Raw genomic sequence first — 17,579 nt, 5'->3', positions numbered from 1 at the left:
TCTCCTGTAATCTCCAATAACTGTTAAAGCTATTAATTCAGCTGCTTTTCTGCCTGATAATCGTCCCTGGTTTTCCACAGGGATGCATCTGCAGATTAGTTATTGGTCCACACATCACAGCGCTTCACTGTTTCACACACAGACCAGTTCAGTGGTCACTGGTTTCATTTTGTGCTGTTTAGAGGGAAGCAGGAATCATCAGAAATAGCAGGCACACATTAGAATGAGATGATGATGTTTAACCTACTGAAAGTATCTTATCAACCTTATAACAGCAACCTCCATCCATCCATTTTCTTCCGCTTATCCTTTTCAGTGTCGTGGATGTGGGGGTGGGGGTGGGGGGGCAGCCTGTTGCAGGGCTAACACAGAGACAATCACATTCACACCTATGGGCAATCTACCTAACCTAACCCCACTAACTGCATGTCTTTGGACTGTGGGAGGAAACCGGAGTACCCGGAGAAAACCCACACAGACACATGAAGTATATGCAAACACCACACAGATAGCTTCTGGTGGATTCAAACCTAAACCTTCTTGCTGTGAGGCAACAATGGTAACCACCGTGCAACTGTGCTGTGCCCTTTTTAAAGCAAAACATGAAAAAAAAAAACGTCACAAAGCCATGTTTTAAATAACAATGACAAACAGAATTCTTAATTTTTAATAAAAATCTATGTAAGAGGTCTCTTCTGTTCCAGTACTATCTATTAAAAGTTTATCATGTTAAAATGTTAGTTACTTGAAGTTATGTTATCACAGATGTAAACTGATTAAAGGAGCAGCTGAACTGAGCGGTTTGTGATAAGTGGGTCAGACTGATCCCAGAAATGAAGCATATTCTACATGAAAAAACTGGCCAAAAAAACTGTGTACTACTCGTACTACTCTGTATTATAATGGTGAGTGAAGGAAGCTAAGTCAGAGTCTCTAGTTTGAGATAGAGAGACCTATCAGGCCCTTACCTGCAGCTTCATTAACAGTACCTGAAAAACATGTCAGCAGCAAGGAGGCTCTTCTTTTACTGATTTCTTTCTATTAACAGATCCCAGATAAAGGCCATCACAGCTGTATAGAAGTGCAATGCTGCATGACCTGAGTGCTCTTTTAACTGTTTATTCTAACCAGAAATAATATGAGCCCATACACAACAAAATGCAACTTGGATATACCACAGGAGCAAGTGAAATGTACTTCAAAGGATGTACTTTTATTCAACGTTTATGGGTTTTTACAAAGTAAAGTATTTTTCCAGAGTCAACACTAAAACTCAAAACCCTCAGTTACTAGTACAGATCTGATACAGGTACTGTATCAGATAGAAAACAAAAAGTTTAGTCAGGTTAAATTATGTGTTTAATCTAAATACAGCTACATACAAAATTGCAAATTGAAAATCAACACATTTAATACAGAGAACTACAGTATAGTAAAGAAATATAAATCTTTCTTCATGTGGCATAGATTATGACTGCTGCTGCTTGAATGACGGGAACTGCTCTTATTGCAGGCTTGGAGGGAGCAGAAGCTCAGCACTGAAGGCTCTCACGAGAGGAGGACTCTGTTGTCTTTGGCCCACTTCCTCATAGTTCGGATGATATACTCAACCTGGGGGTTTCCTGAATTTCGCAGGAGGGTCAGCACCTCTTTAAGGGTCTCCCTAGAGAGCAAACCGGATATGTGAGGAAACAAGATTAGATAAAGAATGAACTCATGTTTCCTTTCCTTAAACCTCACACCCATTCCTGCAGACAGCACAATGATCAAAACCAAAACTAGCACACAGGAAAGAGAGACAAACATACTTGGACTCCTTGTTTGCCAGTACAAGCTGGAAGATGCCGACACACGCCCCTCTTTTTCCGTCCCAGTAGTTGGAGGCTGGGTCCAGCTTCTCCAGTGCATCAAATGCCTTTGCTGCATAGTAGAACTGACCCATCTGAAACAACAGACTGCAGTCATGAACATCAGGACCCAGAACCTCTTAACTAACTCCTTCACTTTAAGGTGGACAATTATGCTCACTCCCAGCTCCATATTTTTGTTTGTGGACTCTTAAGTAGTTCTGCATGATTCACAGTTCAAAATAAAATTATCACATGCTGGCCCTTCGTGCTGCTTCTCAGTTAATCCACTCTCTAAAACAAGCAGTTTTTGTTTCCTTAAGGCCACATGTCTTCTGACTGGCTGCAAACAGCAAGTGGACTCCAGTGCTCACAGTCAGAGCTGTGTGCCTGAGATGACAATATTAGGGATATCTGCTCTGATATCAAAATGGAGCAGTCTGAAGTCTGAGCCTTTGGCTTAGTGATAACTAGTTGATATGCTTACCTTACTTAAATATGAGCATCCACCCCTCTAACAGTATATATATATATATATATATATATATATATATATATATATATATATATATATATATATATATGACAGAAAATAAGGAAGAACATATTAAATCTACTTTAAAATATATCCAAATATTTTTGGTGAGTAAATTTTGAAGGTGGACACTGCTACATGATTGCAGCTACACAGCCTGTGAAAAACATCACAAAATCCAGCAGGCGGAGAGTAAAATGTGCTATTTCTGCATTTAAGGTGACATTTGGGGCTTCTAAATACATTTGACATTTCAGAATTCAGGACACAGGTATGCTTTAGAAATGTTACACAAGTGAACTGAAGGACTCCTGCCTTCAGAAATAAATTAAGGTGTTTTAACAAGCAAGCAGCCACATAAAGACATGCAGCAGCAAGATTCAGTATTTGCCTCTCACACAACACAAATTTAAATACTGTTGTGGTTATCTGGCTGAGAATTTTCCGCTTTTCTCAGTTTGATACCATGACAGATTTTTGTCTCACAGACAATGGAAGATCAGTCAGTCGTGAAAATAATCAGCAAGTAAATGGGCTGGTTCTTAAACAGTGCTTTTCTTTTTGAGCAATCAAAGCACTTTATACAACATGCCTCATTTACACACCCATTCACACAAGCACCTTTTCCTACATCTAAGCTGTTTCTATCTAACATTCATACACATTCACACTCCGATGAACGCATCGGGAGCATCTCAGGGTTCAGTATCTTGCCCAAGGATACACTGGCAAGCAGACTGGAGCAGCCAGAGATTGAACCACTGACCTTCCGATTAGTGGACAATCTCCTCTACCTCCTGAACCATCATCAATAATGTATCAAATAATCAGCTGCTACACTTTATTTAAATTCTCCAAAAGGCCCAAAAATATTTAAACCAAAGGTGCAATTAAAAATGAGGTCAATCCTTCCTTCATAAACCAGTTTATCAGTCAGTCTGAAAAAAATTCTAAAAATGAAACCACAATGATGTCTTCAGATTGTTTCTTTTGTCTAACTAAAAAGTTGTGAATTTTCATCTTTGCAGGATAAATGAATGAATTAACCATCATAATTATGTTGCGATCATTTTTCGCTTATTTAGAGTCACCAGCGGGCGTATCCCGGCTGATCAATTAGTTTTTGCTAAAATATTTAGACTGTAAGTAAAAATGAACCCTGTGAGGTCTCAATTATGACATGTCTATTCTGAAGAAAAGCACAAATGTATTTTGGAACAATGTAGATAGCTTTTTGACACTGTCACAGACTTGTTTTATCCCGATTGCCGAGGCTCGGAAGAACTATTAAAAAATAAATAAGATGAGGGAGGATGATGTCACCTTGTAGCAGTCGTTGGCAATGAGCTGCAGCAGATGGAAGGAATCTGAGGAAGTTCCCATCTTCAGGTAGAGCTCCCAGGCAAGCTGACCCTTCTGGTTCATTATGTCTGACAAGAACAAGATCAGTGTTCAATAGCCCATCGCTCACAGGCAGTTTCAGCTCTTATACATTCAAATACGGAACATTTTAAAGTCTGTGGGGAGGTTTTATTGATGTAGATTAAAGCCAAGAAAGGAAGAAATATCTTCTACCAGAAATTTCCATTTCTCAGAGCTGCTGAGTGAAACTCCAGCTGAGTGATGGAGAGACCTTAAATTCTTTACAGGCCTGAGGCTGGAAATGTTTGATTGAAGCCCCAGCCTCGGCGAACGAGTAAAAAAGTCTTCTCAGTTCTGTTTTCACCGGGTAAAGGTATCTAAGAGCTTTCATGTGATCAGATGGAGATGACTGTTTTTTCATGGCTGCCTAAAAAGGCTTTGCAGATGTTTGTGTAGCTGGCAGCAGCAACTAGGAAACACCATCATTTATGCTCCTTGTTTGGTTGTTACACATTTATTTATAATATATTCAAAACTCATCTTCATACTGAACAAACGTCTTATCAGCAGAGTGAAATTAACAGACAGTGTTCTCATGATGGCGGCCTGCTGGAGTGAGGATTACTCTTACAGTTTTATTTTTGACAGTATCAGCCAAACTTGTTTAGCACCTTTTAATCTTTGTGCCAAAGTTAGCCTGTGATCTGTTCAGAGGTGCTCAGGACAGATTTTTTTCTGGTTTTTTTTGTTTTGTTTTTTTTTGGAAACCCTGTTGTGATCGATGCACTGTTTTTATTGCTTAACTTTTTAATTAACTGTATATGGGCTGACTACACATATACATGCATGGTAAGTCTGCGTATAGCATGGTGATGAGTTTATGCTGATGACAAAACTGCAGAAACTGTGTGATTAAAATTGGGAAATTTAATCTAGCTCTGGCTGAAATCTCTTTGTGGGACACCACAAATTCCTTAAGCAGGAAAAAACCCCAGACAGTGATAAATCACTGCACTTCTTAATTATTGTCTTTTATTTTTGCCTTTAATTATTTTTCTAAGACTGTTTCCTGTATGAATTATGCTATTTGAAAACTAAAATACAACAGAACTACACTCATTTTATTAGGTACACCTGTTCACCTGCTCATTAACACAATATCTAATCAGCTAATCACATGGCAAAAACTCAACGTATTTACGCATATAGACACAATCAAGACAACTTGCTGAATTTGAAACTGAGTGTCAGAATTGGGATGTAAAATGATTAAAGTGACTTTGAATATGGCATGGTTGCTGGCGCTCAAAGAAGTCCTACTATTTAATTAATGCGTCAATCTTAAATGTGATCAGTCTATCTCTACTAGTGGGCAACGTACCAAAGGCCTTCAAGATGGCAGTAATTAACCCATTACTTAAAAAGCGATCAATTGATCTAGCTGTCTTAGCTAATGAAAGGCCAATCTCCAACTTTCCTTTTAGGTCAAAAATTCTTGAAAGAGTAGTTGTAAAACAGCTAACTGATCATCTGCAGAGGAACGGTTTATTTGAAGAGTTTCAGTCAGGTTTCAGAATTCATCACAGTACAGAAACAGTATTAGTGAAGGTTACCAATTATCTTTTCATGGCCTCTGATAGAGGACTCAACTCTGTGCTTGTCCTGTTAGACCTCAGCGCAGCTTTTGATACTGTTGACCATAATATTAAACAAATATGTTGCACAATTTCTCTAAAATTAGAAACATCCTGTCTCAGAGTGATGCTAAAAAGCTAGTTCATGCATTTATTACTTCTAGGCTGGACTGTTGTAATTCATTATTATCAGGATGTCCTAAAAGCTCCCTGAAAAGCCTTCAGCTGATCCAAAATGCTGACAGGGACTAGAAAGAAAGAGCATATTTCTCCCATATCAGCTTCTCTTTATTGGCTCCCTGTTAAATCCATATCACCCCAATAGAGCACTTCGCTCTCAGACTGCTGGCTTACTTGTGGTTCCTAGGATACTTAAGAGTAGAATGGGAGGCAAAGCCTTCAGCTTTCAGGCCCCTCTTCTGTGGAACGAGCTCCCAGCTTGGATTTGGGAGACAGACACCCTCTCTATTTTTAAGATTAGGCTTAAAACTTTCCTTTTTGATAAAATTTATAGTTAGGGCTGACTCTGAACTATCCCTTAGTTATGCTGCTATAAGTCTAGGCTGCTGAGAGGTTCCCATGATACACTGAGTATTTCTTTTCATTCACCTCTTTTTACTCTGTTTATACTTCACTCTGCATTTAATCATTAGTTATTATTAATCTCTGGCTCATTTCCACAGCATGTCTTTTGTTCTGTCTCTCTCCCCTCAGCCCCAACCGGTCGCAGCAGATGACTGCCCCTCCCTGAGCCTGGTTCTGCTGGAGGTTTCTTCCTGTTAAAAGGGAGTTTTTCCTTCCCACTGTTGCCAAATGCTTGCTCATAGTTGGCTGTCTGACTATTGGGGTTTTCTTTCTATTCTTTACTTTACAACATAAAGTGCCTTGAGGCAACTGCTGTTATGATTCAATGCTATAAAAATAAAACTGAACTGAATTGAAACGGCAAAAGGGGAGCCAACTCTGTATTAGCAAGGTGTACCTAATAAAGTGGCATATATTACTATTGGTATAACATTGACTATACATACAGCATCGTGCCAACCAGCTGAGGTAAACATAGTCGCTCTTGATCTTTTCACTCTGAATAAGCAGAAAAACCTGTGAACAGAAAATTTAAATCAGTAAAAAGAAAAAATGAAACTAATTATTCACAGGCTTGTACAGATGTCTGCTCAGTTAGGGTACCTCTTCTGCTTCTTTGTAGTTGCCAATTGCTGCTTTAGCCTGAGCATAGTTGAAATTGAATGTATCATCATTGTAGAAGTAACCCTGAAAGAAGAAAAGCACAAAAACGATGAGTGCCCACATGTCCAGAAATAAAACAAGTGTCAGCCTTTTGTTGGTAGAACGAATCATGGAGGGGAAAGGAAAAAAGAAAACACACACACACACACACACACACACACACAAAACTAAATGTAACGCAAATGTAAAGCACCACTTGTCACTGAAGTGGCACTTCTCACCCAGCGTGTGGGAGTCTTTTTTTCAACTCTTATTTTACCAGAATAAAAAAATAACACTCTCCAGTGGAGCAAACGATTCAATGTGCGAGGTGAGCAACGCTAACCTTGACTGAGTTGAGATAAATGAGAACGTCTTCAAACTGTTTCAAGAGAAAGAAGCAGGAGGCCATGCACTGTCTGCCAGGAATAGTATCTGAAAAGACATAAAATGTTGTGCACACATGCTAACAAATACATTTTTTAAATAATAACTGGGATCAAATTTCTGTGTGGCGTACCGCACTCGCTCGCCGAGCCTCCGACCAGCTGAAAGAACTGCTGAGCAATTTTTAAGTGGTCCCTCTGAAACATAAAAGCATAATCACATACATTTGTCTCGCACTCAGAGCTTTCACTTTTGTTTGCATATAACTCTTACAGAAATACTCACTGATCCGATTTTTTGTCCTAACGCAGCATTTACCACTCCTTTCAAAATATACTCCTGTGAAAATAAAAAACAAAAAAAAAGATCAGAGTGAATCATTTGATCTATTGTTTCATCACAGCTTCAAAGCCCATCAAAATCCATTCCAACTAGTAAGAAAAAAAAATACATAAAAGGAATACAAAAGCCAAACACTTCATGAGTTTCACATGGTTTCAGATCCAGGAGACATTAAAGTGCTTTTGAAGATGAAAAAAGCTGATCAGAGGAAAGAAAAATCTCCTTGGGAACTCGTAAGTGGACGATAAAAACTGTTTTTGTTAACAGGGTTCATTTTATCTGCCAGGATTGTGTTGTTGTTTGTTTTGTTTTTTTTTATTGGACATCTTTCCTGTAACAGAACATACAGTAACTTTTAAAATAACAGCACTAACTCTAGTTAAACTTTACAAAAAAAGTAACAAATATATTAAAATGAAACTGGGCAGACTGAGTTAAACATTAGGAAAAAAACATTTAAAAGGACAACATTAAAACTTAACCTCACCTGAGGCGTGGTGGGTACCAAATCCTGGATGAGGTTGTAAGCCTCTTGGACATCATCTGTGAGCAGAAATGTGAGTAGGTGAATTCCTGAACACTCTGGTAATTAATTCAGTTTTACACGAAATGAACATCTATTATAATTAAACAGTGATACTGCAAGATAAATGTGATGCTGTGAGTATTAAATAAAGAAAGGGTGCATCATGTTACATTTGATCTAGGGATGTGCACCACTAGTCAACTAGACGACTAATCATTGCTATTGTCACTTGTCTGTACCAGATGTACTAGTTGGTTAGCCTAATTGTTAAGATTTTAATTGATGCCCAGTGTGGATAGATGGATGTTTGTGTTGTATTGTTTTATCATTTTAGATTTGAACTTTTATTGAGATGTGTGTCATAAATTGTAGAACGAGCATTGTTCATAAAGTGCGGCACAATGTGCCACACTTTTCCGTCGCAATGTATTCATTTTTTTTATGTTATTTTCTCATATTTTAATGATGCATAAACATAATTTGCAGTAACACGTTTTCATATATTTAACATCAAGTTTTTTTTCTTCGTTGTTTGTTGTGAGTATAATGTGCAGTGTTCATAAAGCACGTTCATAACATGAGTTTCTGACATTGTCCATTAAACAGGCCTAAAATTTAACTTCATATCCAAGTGTTTTCTTAGTTTTAGACTAGTGCCCCCCCAGTTCACAAGAATTGCTACTTCTTCTACAATACTGGTCAGAATTCAGTGAAACTTGCACACAATAATCAGCTAATGGGTCTTCACCCAAGTAGTGCTCAAGGTCAGATTTGTTGCTTTATTTTGTAAAGTTTTTGCCCCTAAACTACAGCATACCAAAGGGCTAATGTTCCTTTGTAGGCCAACAGTCAAGAGGAGTTTCCATATGTTTTGGATTAGTTCAATTGAATTTTTTTATTCATAATGCACCAGTTCACAACAATAATCATCTCAAGCTTATTTTACTATTATCCTTGCAGAGTACAAGGCAAAGCTGTTGATTTACCGGTCGATCTATATTCATACCCTCACTTGGCCATGAGCGCCAGGTAACGACCAAAAGAATGAGACTTTGGATAAAAGTGGCAAAAAAAAAAAAAAAATTTCCAGAAGGGTGACTTGGTTAGCCTTAGAGATACAGTGAGGAGCTCGTTCATGAGGAGCTAAGAGTAAAGACACTACTCCACCACACTGAAAGGAGCCAGGGATCTCACTAGGACACCTTCTGCACACCTTCTTGGAAAAGTTTTTCAGGTATGTCTAACTAGAAGGAGACCCGGGGCAGAGCAGGGACAAACTGTCTAAATTACATCTCTCAGCTGACGTGGGAACACCTCAGTGTAACCCTGGAGGAGCATCTCTGCTTAGACTGCTGCTCCAATAACGCAGACCCGGATAAATGGTGCAGATGAATGGGAGGGATGGCTGGATGGATGGTTAACAATTTAGTATCACCCCCACTACGCATCTCTGTCTGGTGTGATGATGCTAAATGTTGCTGATGATGTTTGTAGTCTCATTTAGCAACTTGTTAGAAAATAAGAATGAAGTATTTACCTCTCTATTTCCTGTTAAAGAACAAAACATGAAAACTTCTAATATTTTTACAAACCATAGACCTCATGTAACTTACTTCCAGACAAGGGAACAAGAAGGACATGAGGACTCATTCCTGCCGCACTCTATACTAGCACACCCTGTCTAATCCTGTTTTGCTCCCATTAAAAAACCTGCAGTGCTGTGGCTACACACCTTGCCTGAGATAGTAGATGACCAGGTTGAGTCTGGCTTCAGGGATCACATCGATCAGAGGAGGCAGTACCTGCAATGCGCCCTCCCCGCCACGAAACACCACCTGCAGTACACAGGGATTCAGAGTGTCAGTCACTAATGCATGCACACATGAATCTCACACCTACTCACTTACAGCTGGAGCTTGTGGAGAGCTTACCAGGTTGTGTCGGATAAGCTCCTTAGCAAACTCAAAGGAGCAAGAGGAGATGTCGATTAGGTTCTTCAACTCAGCCTAAGGGGGAGAGTGCACACACGAGTCAAACCTACCAGCAGTCACTTTCATCTAAGAAATATAAAAGGGCAACAGCTCAGCTGTAACGGAGCGTGAGGACGAGCACATCAGCCCCACACAAATGTTAGAAACCCTACTATTTGTTGGACTTTTCATGCTGCTCTAACATTAAATGGTGATATGCAGTATGGGAAAAGCTGAAAAAGAGAATGATTCTATATTACTGTTACATTAATATCAACTTTTTTTATGTTTACCCCTAAACATTCTAAATAACACCATATTACACAGTTCTGTTTACAACAGTCTGAACACAAAATAAGTGAAAACAGGTAAAAAAAAAAAAAAAAACCAAGAACCACCAAAATATCGACCAGGACATGTAGCCATCCAACACTCAGTACCTCTGCTGCTTTGCCGTTGTAAAGTCTGAAGTGGTTGCAGGCCTTGAGGTTGAGAGCAATAGTGGAATCAGGGATACTCTGCAGGTACACAGCGAGCACCTCTTGGGAGACATCATAGTAGTCCAACTTGTAGTAACACAGAGCCACGTACACTTTCAGAGCCAGAAAATCTCTGAAAAGACAAGATTTAATAAGGTTATACAACTGACTTTCAGGCCAATTTTCTCTTCTTGTTTTAATAAATAACAAATATATCAATATATAAAATTCTTATTATATAATTATTCATCCCTAAAATACACACCTTATAGCCATATAACACTTAATTAAGCCCTCAGTTCCCAGATATTCCTCAAACTATTTGTGTAAATGTTCTAGCATCTAAATGAGAAAAGTTATTAAAAGCATATTTTTCTGTGTTGGTGGTGCAGTGGTTTGCACTGTCACCTCACAGCAAGAAGGTTCTGGGTTCAAACCTGCCGGCCAGTTGGAGTTTGCATGTTATCTCTGTGTAGGTTTCCAAAGACGTGCTTGTTAGGTTAACAGTGATTCTAAATTTGCTGTAGGTGAGTGTGGTTGGTTTTCTCTTTCTGTGTTAAACTGCCAATCTGTTCAGGGTGTACCCAGCCTTTCACCCACTGGGAGCTGGGACAGGCTGCAGCACCCTCATGACCCCCAAGTTGGATAAACTGTTTAAGAAAATGGATAGATGGAGTTTCTCGAAAGAGCGTACAGAGTAACTAACTGTGTCAATTTTAGCTGAAAAACTCTCACAAAAAAAAAAAAACACATCTGTCCATCGGCACATGGCCACAATACAGCTCATTTGGGTTGGCAGTTATCGCTCTATCACTTTATCTGACATGAGAAGGCTGTGTGCAAGAGAACACACTGTAAACATTACATATATAAATCTAAACTGAGAGACAGTCATGCACTTCAAATCGACACATTTTCTGGTGCTTTTTCATGTGTTAATATACATTCTGATTCTTAAATATGATAGGAGTTGAAAAAGATTTTTTTAATTTGATGGTGACTCTGAAAACACCGAGATTTGAAGGCCTAGACTCTAAATATAATCTGTGGAATAAAGTCTGTAACTAATGGGTTACTCTCCACGCTTTAGCTACTTCACACGTGCACTGCAGCCACAAACTTTGTGGACATTATCTAACGGTAACACCTAGAAATGTTCAAATCAGTCAGATCAGGCATTAAATGGACTTTACTCCGCCAGCTCCCCAGTACAAAGTAACATTGTATAACATTCAGCTGAGCTGATGTGAGGATAGAGCAGGTAACTGTTTGAAGAATTCATAGTGAGCAGGCGTCATGCGGCCCATCTCCTGTAGCCTGTACCCAGACGCCACCACTCGCCAAAAACCACACACTATTTCCAGTAGTGAGAACATGTCTGGCACGAAAAATCTCCTTCTATCTTCCACATGTAAGAAAGAGAAACCCTGGACAGCAAATGTTTTTATAGAAGTCTATTTTTCAATAATATATATATTTTAATGAAGTTAGATGGAGATTAAAAAGTCATTACAGGAACAAACAGACACAAACAAGGGGGAGGATTGAGTAATGGCAGTCCAGCTAAGGCAAATGAGGTGCATCAAGGTTTCGGAAAAGTCAGCTGAGTTTTTCAGGAATGATCTTAATACTGCTTCAAAATCTTTGCATTTCTCTGTTAGCCGTGAGAAGAAGTAGCTGTGCTCAGAGCTGCTGGCAGGTGGCAGATCTAGTACTGTGAACACAGTTTAAAAAAAAAAACTGTTGATTCACACATGATATAAATCCACAAATTTACAATAACTCTGCAAGAAGTGGCAGGAGATGTCTGGTGAAATCAGAGTATTTTCATTTTTATAACCTGGATACTACAAATACAGTACACAGGTTCGAGGAAAGCCAACTCACCAGGTCTCCTGCACTGACAACGGCATTATCTATGTGTCTGCATGAGGCACGAAGCTCATAAAATCTAATACTTCTTCATTAAAAGCTCTCACCTTTTAAAGGGGTCTTGAGATCAGCTGAAGTACAGCAGAAGTGTGAAACAAATTTCAAAGCCTAAAAGGGAAGGGAAGCCACAGACCTGTTTTGCAGCAGAAGGCGTTTATAGATGTCTATAGCCTCCTGATAGTGCGAGCGCATGTAGTGGATGGATGCCAGGCTCAGCTGGTCCTCTGTCACATCCTCCAGGTTCTGGTGGAAACTCATCAGCCTCTTCTCATCGTTGAACTGAGGACATGATATGAAGACAGAGGACAAGAAGGAAACAGCAATCAGAGCTGTGATTGGCCACGGGAGCTGTAATCCTGCATGTGCTGTGCCTATAATTTTCAGACATGCTTTTTTTCTTTTCTATTTTGAATATTTTTTTAGTTGATTATTGTTGTGTTGTGAGACATTTCCTCTCCTTATGTTAATAAACAATGTTTAAAGTGGGATTTGACAGATCTGGAGTAGCAGCGCATCATTAGGGAAAGAATCGCTTAGAAATAACACGTGTAATAATTTGTATTGTTAATGCTAGTAGAGTTTTCTTTGTGTTCAGGCTGTGATCAGCTGACATATGCTGCTACTGCTCTGAGGTTTAACGCTCTTAGCCAACTGAATTCAACAAGATATAAGCAGTTGTTACATCATGGCTGCTTTCCAACTGTTAGATGCTATGAAGTTAGTGTATAAGGCAGAATGTGGGGAGTGAAACTAAACAGTACCCTCAGTTTAAATTAAATATGACTACGCTTGATCAAACCAAGCAGTGAAGATGGACACACTGTCTGCATTGTATGAGTTCAATGCAGTCCCTTAATCTACACTACACCATAATACTGAAAACTAACCAGTTCAGTTTGCGCTACTCTGCAAACACAAAAACAACCATACATTTTGCTGAGAATCTGTAAAAGTCAGCACTGCTGGCAACATGATGTCAGACTTGATCCACAGAAGCTGCTCTAAGTGGCATCTGTCCATGTGTACTGCCAGTGCTATGCACTCTTCCAGCTGGCTTTAAAGCTCAAATATATATCAAAGGTATCTTGATAACTGAGAAAGAACTGAGTGGACTTGGACTGATGGAGGTCATGACATTGGAACCGATGCTGATGCTAAAGTCTGATAATCAAACAACACAGAATGAACTGAAAGGAAAACAATTTCATTTTATCCCATTACCTGGCTTTGTGATTGTGCTGTTGTAATGGCTTCATTTGGATACTTTTTTGGATAATAGATACTGTACATGTGCTGACCTGTTGCTGCTAAATTAGGGAATCCTGCTTAACTACACATTCCTCTGGGCTATATCCAACATATAACTGTTACAATGTTGTGACTCCTTAGCTAACTCTTGGTCTGTTAGCTGCTAGGCTAATCAGCGTTTTATGGTGATGTTGTATCAGGTTAGTGCAAGTTTCAGAAAAAAAACATGAATTAATCACTATGAATTGTAGAGTGGAGGAGGTGGGAATGTCTACGTGGGTTAATGAAATTAAGTGCTGCCGGCGGCACTGGTGATTGGAATTATAAAGATAAGGGAGAGAGGGCAAGAAAACACAAATCACACTTAGGGAACAAACAAAAAGTAGATGAAAACAACTTCAGAATCAGCAAACAAGCAATAACACGGCAGTCAGACAAAGTACAGAAAATATATGAGTGTGATAATAGTAAGATTATTTTCAAACCTTATGAGCCAAGTGGAACAGCAGCCGGTTTTGGAGGGGGGATACTGGTGCTACAGAGTACATGAGACACCAAATTTAGTTAGACAGCAAACCACAATTTATTACAACATTGCCTCGCTCTTAGTGGTTATAGAACAGCATCATTGCACACTACACAAAGAATCTGCAGTGGTTTTAATGGGAGGTGGTTCTTCAATCATACAGAATAACACGTTAAATCTCCTGAATCTCTCTGTTTATATTGAGGGTTTTTTAAATTTAAAAATAAAAGCACTTTGTTTAATCTTGTAAGCTTTTGTTGCAATGAAAGGCTTAAAATAAATGCTAAACCACATAAATAGCAAATGGTACACAAGACGAGGAGCCTCTTTTGAGAGCAAACTATTGCAGTGTCTATTGGACCAATTATTGTAAAAATAAATAAATAAAAGTTTAAAAATGTTAAATGACAGCACATATGGTCAAATTAGCCTTAATGTTGGAAGTCATCTGGTTAACATACCACATGCAATCTGCATGTGATGAACATTTGAAGTATGACCAATCAATCAACTTTGCTTTAAAAAAAAAAATTGCCTCATGTCAACTGGTGAACCAAGTAATTACACCATTTATATATCAAAACATCAAACATTTTTTCTGCTCTGACTTAACCAAACAGGTCCCAGTCTGGGACTCAGCCTTTTTATTTGGTAAAAAAGGTTTAATAATCCCAAAGAACGCTGGCACACCTTTGCCCCTCAACAACACTGTACACAATTTAGGCAAAAAAAAAAAAAAAACATCACAAATCTCTGCCTACCCTTGGATGCAGCCTCCTCTGCTTCTTTATAGAGTCCCAGAAAAAACAGGGCACAGGCCAAGTAGACCCAAACCTCAGCTGGACATTCAGATTTCATGGTCATAGACTTGTATTCCTATCAGAAAATGGAAAGGCAATATTACAGACATAACCCTACAAAAGTATTATGTTGTGTAAATAAAAGTATTTGGGGGGGTGTATCAAGGTAAACACACTGATTCACACATACAACAAAAATTACCTCCATAGCTCTCTTGTAATCCCCCAAGTGAAAGGCACAGTACCCAATCCAGAGGTCTGCATACTCCTCTTTCTCTCCAGTATTTTTCTGAAACTAGACATGACACAGCAACTCATCAGCAGCTGCAGCAACACCTCAGTAACACACAGTTGCCTGCAGTATAGAGAAGGGTGTGATTCTATTCTGAAACTCTAATTCCTGGGTATGACAGGGATAATCTGCAAGATACAGGGAAAAAAAAAATCAATCAAAAAGAGCTTTTACTTTACGTGTCTTAGAAGAGAAAACAGAAATCTACTGTATGCTGTTCTAGTTTGATCAGCTCACACAGCAGTGACAATCAATTTCAAACTGAGCATCAAAATGGGGGAGAAAAGTGATTTAAGTGGCACAGCATGGTTGGTGGTGCCAGACAGGCTGCTCTGAGTATTTCAGAAACTGCTGATCTAAGGGTATTTTCCCATCACAGGTATATCTAGGGTTTACAGAGTATGATCCAAAAAAGAGAAAATATTCAATGAGTGGCAGTTCTCTGGATGAAAACATCTTGTTGATGTCAAAGGTCAGAAGAGAATGGACATTCTACTTCCAGTGGACAGGAAGGTAACAGTAACTCAAATAACCACTCATAACAAACAAGGTATGCATTTCTGAATGCACAACATGTTGAACTTTGGAAAAGATGGGGTACAGCAGCAAAAGACCACACCATGTGTCACTCTTGTCAGCTAAGAACGGGAAACTGAGGTTACAGTTCCCATGGGTTCAGGCTGCTGCTGGTGGTATATTGGTGTGGGAGGTATTTTCTTGGCACACTTTGGGCCCAAAATGTACCCATCTTCTGATGGCTGCTTCCAGCAGGATAACTTGCCATGTCAGACCTCAAATCAAGCCAAACTGGTTTCTTGAACACTGTACTCAAATGGCCTCCACAGTCGTCAGATCTTCTTCAGTTCTCAAACCAAATGGTGGAGAGACCCAGGTATTTAACCCCTAAACTACACTACACTCCTCAATGACAACAATACTTATGAGGTCTTCAGATGAGACCCCACAAGCACCTACAAGAAAAAGGTCATCTGCTGCCTACAACAACTTGAAAAGGAAAAAGCCATTGGCCACCCCACTTACTACCATCTGTACCCTGGAGAAACTACTCCATGCATTTATGGACTCCCAAAGATCCACAAAGAAGAATTCCCACTCAGACCCAGGGGACTACGCCCACAATGGTTAAATACCTGGGTCTCGCTGCCATTTGGTTTGAGAACTGAAGAAGCCTTTCAGATGAGAGGTGAAACATCTTAAAGAAACAAAAAGAAGTCCAGTCGCCTTTTATCAAACTCCAGAGAAGAGACAAAGGACTGAAGGAGGTTAAAAAGAGGAGAGCCTCATCCAGAAACAGACTGTTTGTGTATCCTATTTGTTTTCTGAGGTCTCTTCTGGCTAAAAGGGAGTTCTTTCTCCCCACTATTGTTAAGTGGTTGTATATGGAGGATCATCTGATGCTTGGGCTTATCGCTCTATAAGTGTAGGGGTTTTACCTTGTGTTATGCACTTGATACCCAGAGATGTGTACTGAGTTTTTCCTTTAGTACCTCTAATAACGTCAAGGCCCCCAGGTAGTCTCTCTGCTGCAGGTATTCCTCCAAACGGGGGATCTTGCTTTTATTTCTCTTCTTTTTATCACCGATGCTCATCGGTGACTCTCCTCCCACGGCTGGCTTCACCCGAGAGAGGATCTATCGAGGGACACAATTTTATTGTCCCGAGTTATGTCACAGCTTCCAGTGGGCTGGTGGCACCAAAACAAAACAAAACAAGCAAAAATGCATAATATTATAAGACATCAGAATGGCCCTGGCATTAAGTTTCCAGCTCACCATTTCGACGAGTCTTTCCCTTAGAGATAACGGTGAGCCGAGACTTGGTTATCACGAGCCTAGGTAACGTTTGTTGCTTGCTATGTTATTACATCCGCAACATTTTAGCTTTAACTGTCGTTGTTTGATTTATCTTTCATTAAAACCCCACAACGGGACCAATGTAAACTACATTATCTTACGGCTAACGGTGTCGTGAGAGAAAAAAAAAAAAAAAAAAGATAAAATAAGTTTTACACTGTTGCGTGGCGCAATTTTCTACCTTAGAGCTCGATAGCTTTAGCTAATTTATAGTTAACGACAACGTGTTTGAGATTTTCCGCTCTGGAATTTTCAAATTAATGTTTCGAGCAACAGACTTGATAATTTAGTGAGACGGTTTAACACTTTTTCAGCGTAAAATTTTTTTAATATGGGGCGCATTATTTTATCCTCTGAGCGAGCTGAATACAAAGTTTGTAAGCGTCGTCGAAGGAAAAATTGCCTTTTTAAATATTGCCCTTGGGTGACATTTATTTTGTGGGCAATCGGAGTTGGCCGTTGAACAGGAAACAGCTCAGATCTTCTGGGTTCAACTTGACTAAGGGGGGTTTGTTCTTTGTTGCTTAGCAACCTGATGCGAGTATCGGCTGCGCCGTTGCATTGAGCTGTATTATTATATACATTTAAAAACAGAAAT

At 39.3% G+C, this 17,579-nt stretch overlaps 1 protein-coding gene across 2 annotated transcripts; it reads right to left on the bottom strand.

Annotated features, from left to right (window-relative positions):
- Positions 1-1,192: 1,192 nt before the first annotated feature.
- On the bottom strand, positions 1,193-17,422 carry ift56 (intraflagellar transport 56). 2 transcript variants are annotated; one of them, XM_030726857.1, is made up of 18 exons: positions 16,901-17,422; positions 16,616-16,812; positions 15,018-15,110; positions 14,777-14,891; positions 13,975-14,024; positions 12,375-12,520; positions 10,271-10,442; positions 9,792-9,866; positions 9,593-9,695; positions 7,822-7,877; positions 7,278-7,331; positions 7,126-7,189; positions 6,952-7,040; positions 6,567-6,650; positions 6,410-6,479; positions 3,706-3,812; positions 1,809-1,942; positions 1,193-1,663 (listed from the first exon to the last, which is right to left on the bottom strand). In XM_030726857.1, exons 2-18 carry the CDS (start codon positions 16,715-16,717, stop codon positions 1,549-1,551), a joined length of 1,629 nt encoding a protein of 542 aa, XP_030582717.1. In that variant the 5' UTR covers positions 16,718-16,812; positions 16,901-17,422; the 3' UTR covers positions 1,193-1,548. The 2 variants fall into 2 exon arrangements, with proteins under 2 accessions (XP_030582717.1, XP_030582707.1); XM_030726847.1 differs by having other exon boundaries at positions 16,616-16,759.
- Positions 17,423-17,579: the final 157 nt, after the last annotated feature.

The sequence above is a fragment of the Archocentrus centrarchus genome, chromosome 1, assembly GCF_007364275.1.
Source record: "Archocentrus centrarchus isolate MPI-CPG fArcCen1 chromosome 1, fArcCen1, whole genome shotgun sequence".
Classification (NCBI taxonomy): domain Eukaryota; kingdom Metazoa; phylum Chordata; class Actinopteri; order Cichliformes; family Cichlidae; genus Archocentrus; species Archocentrus centrarchus.
The sequence above is the reverse complement of the archived record's forward strand: the minus strand, read 5'-3'. Positions and strand labels throughout refer to the sequence as shown.

Bases quoted from the DNA above. Each gene is read 5' to 3' on its own strand.
- ift56 (XM_030726847.1), bottom strand. The intron at 12,521-13,974 runs GTTTGAAAATAA...TCATGTCCTCAG, and splicing joins TGTTCCACTTGGCTCATAAG to TTCAACGATGAGAAGAGGCT. The intron at 7,332-7,821 runs GTGAGGTTAAGT...TTATTTTCACAG, and splicing joins TGGTACCCACCACGCCTCAG to GAGTATATTTTGAAAGGAGT.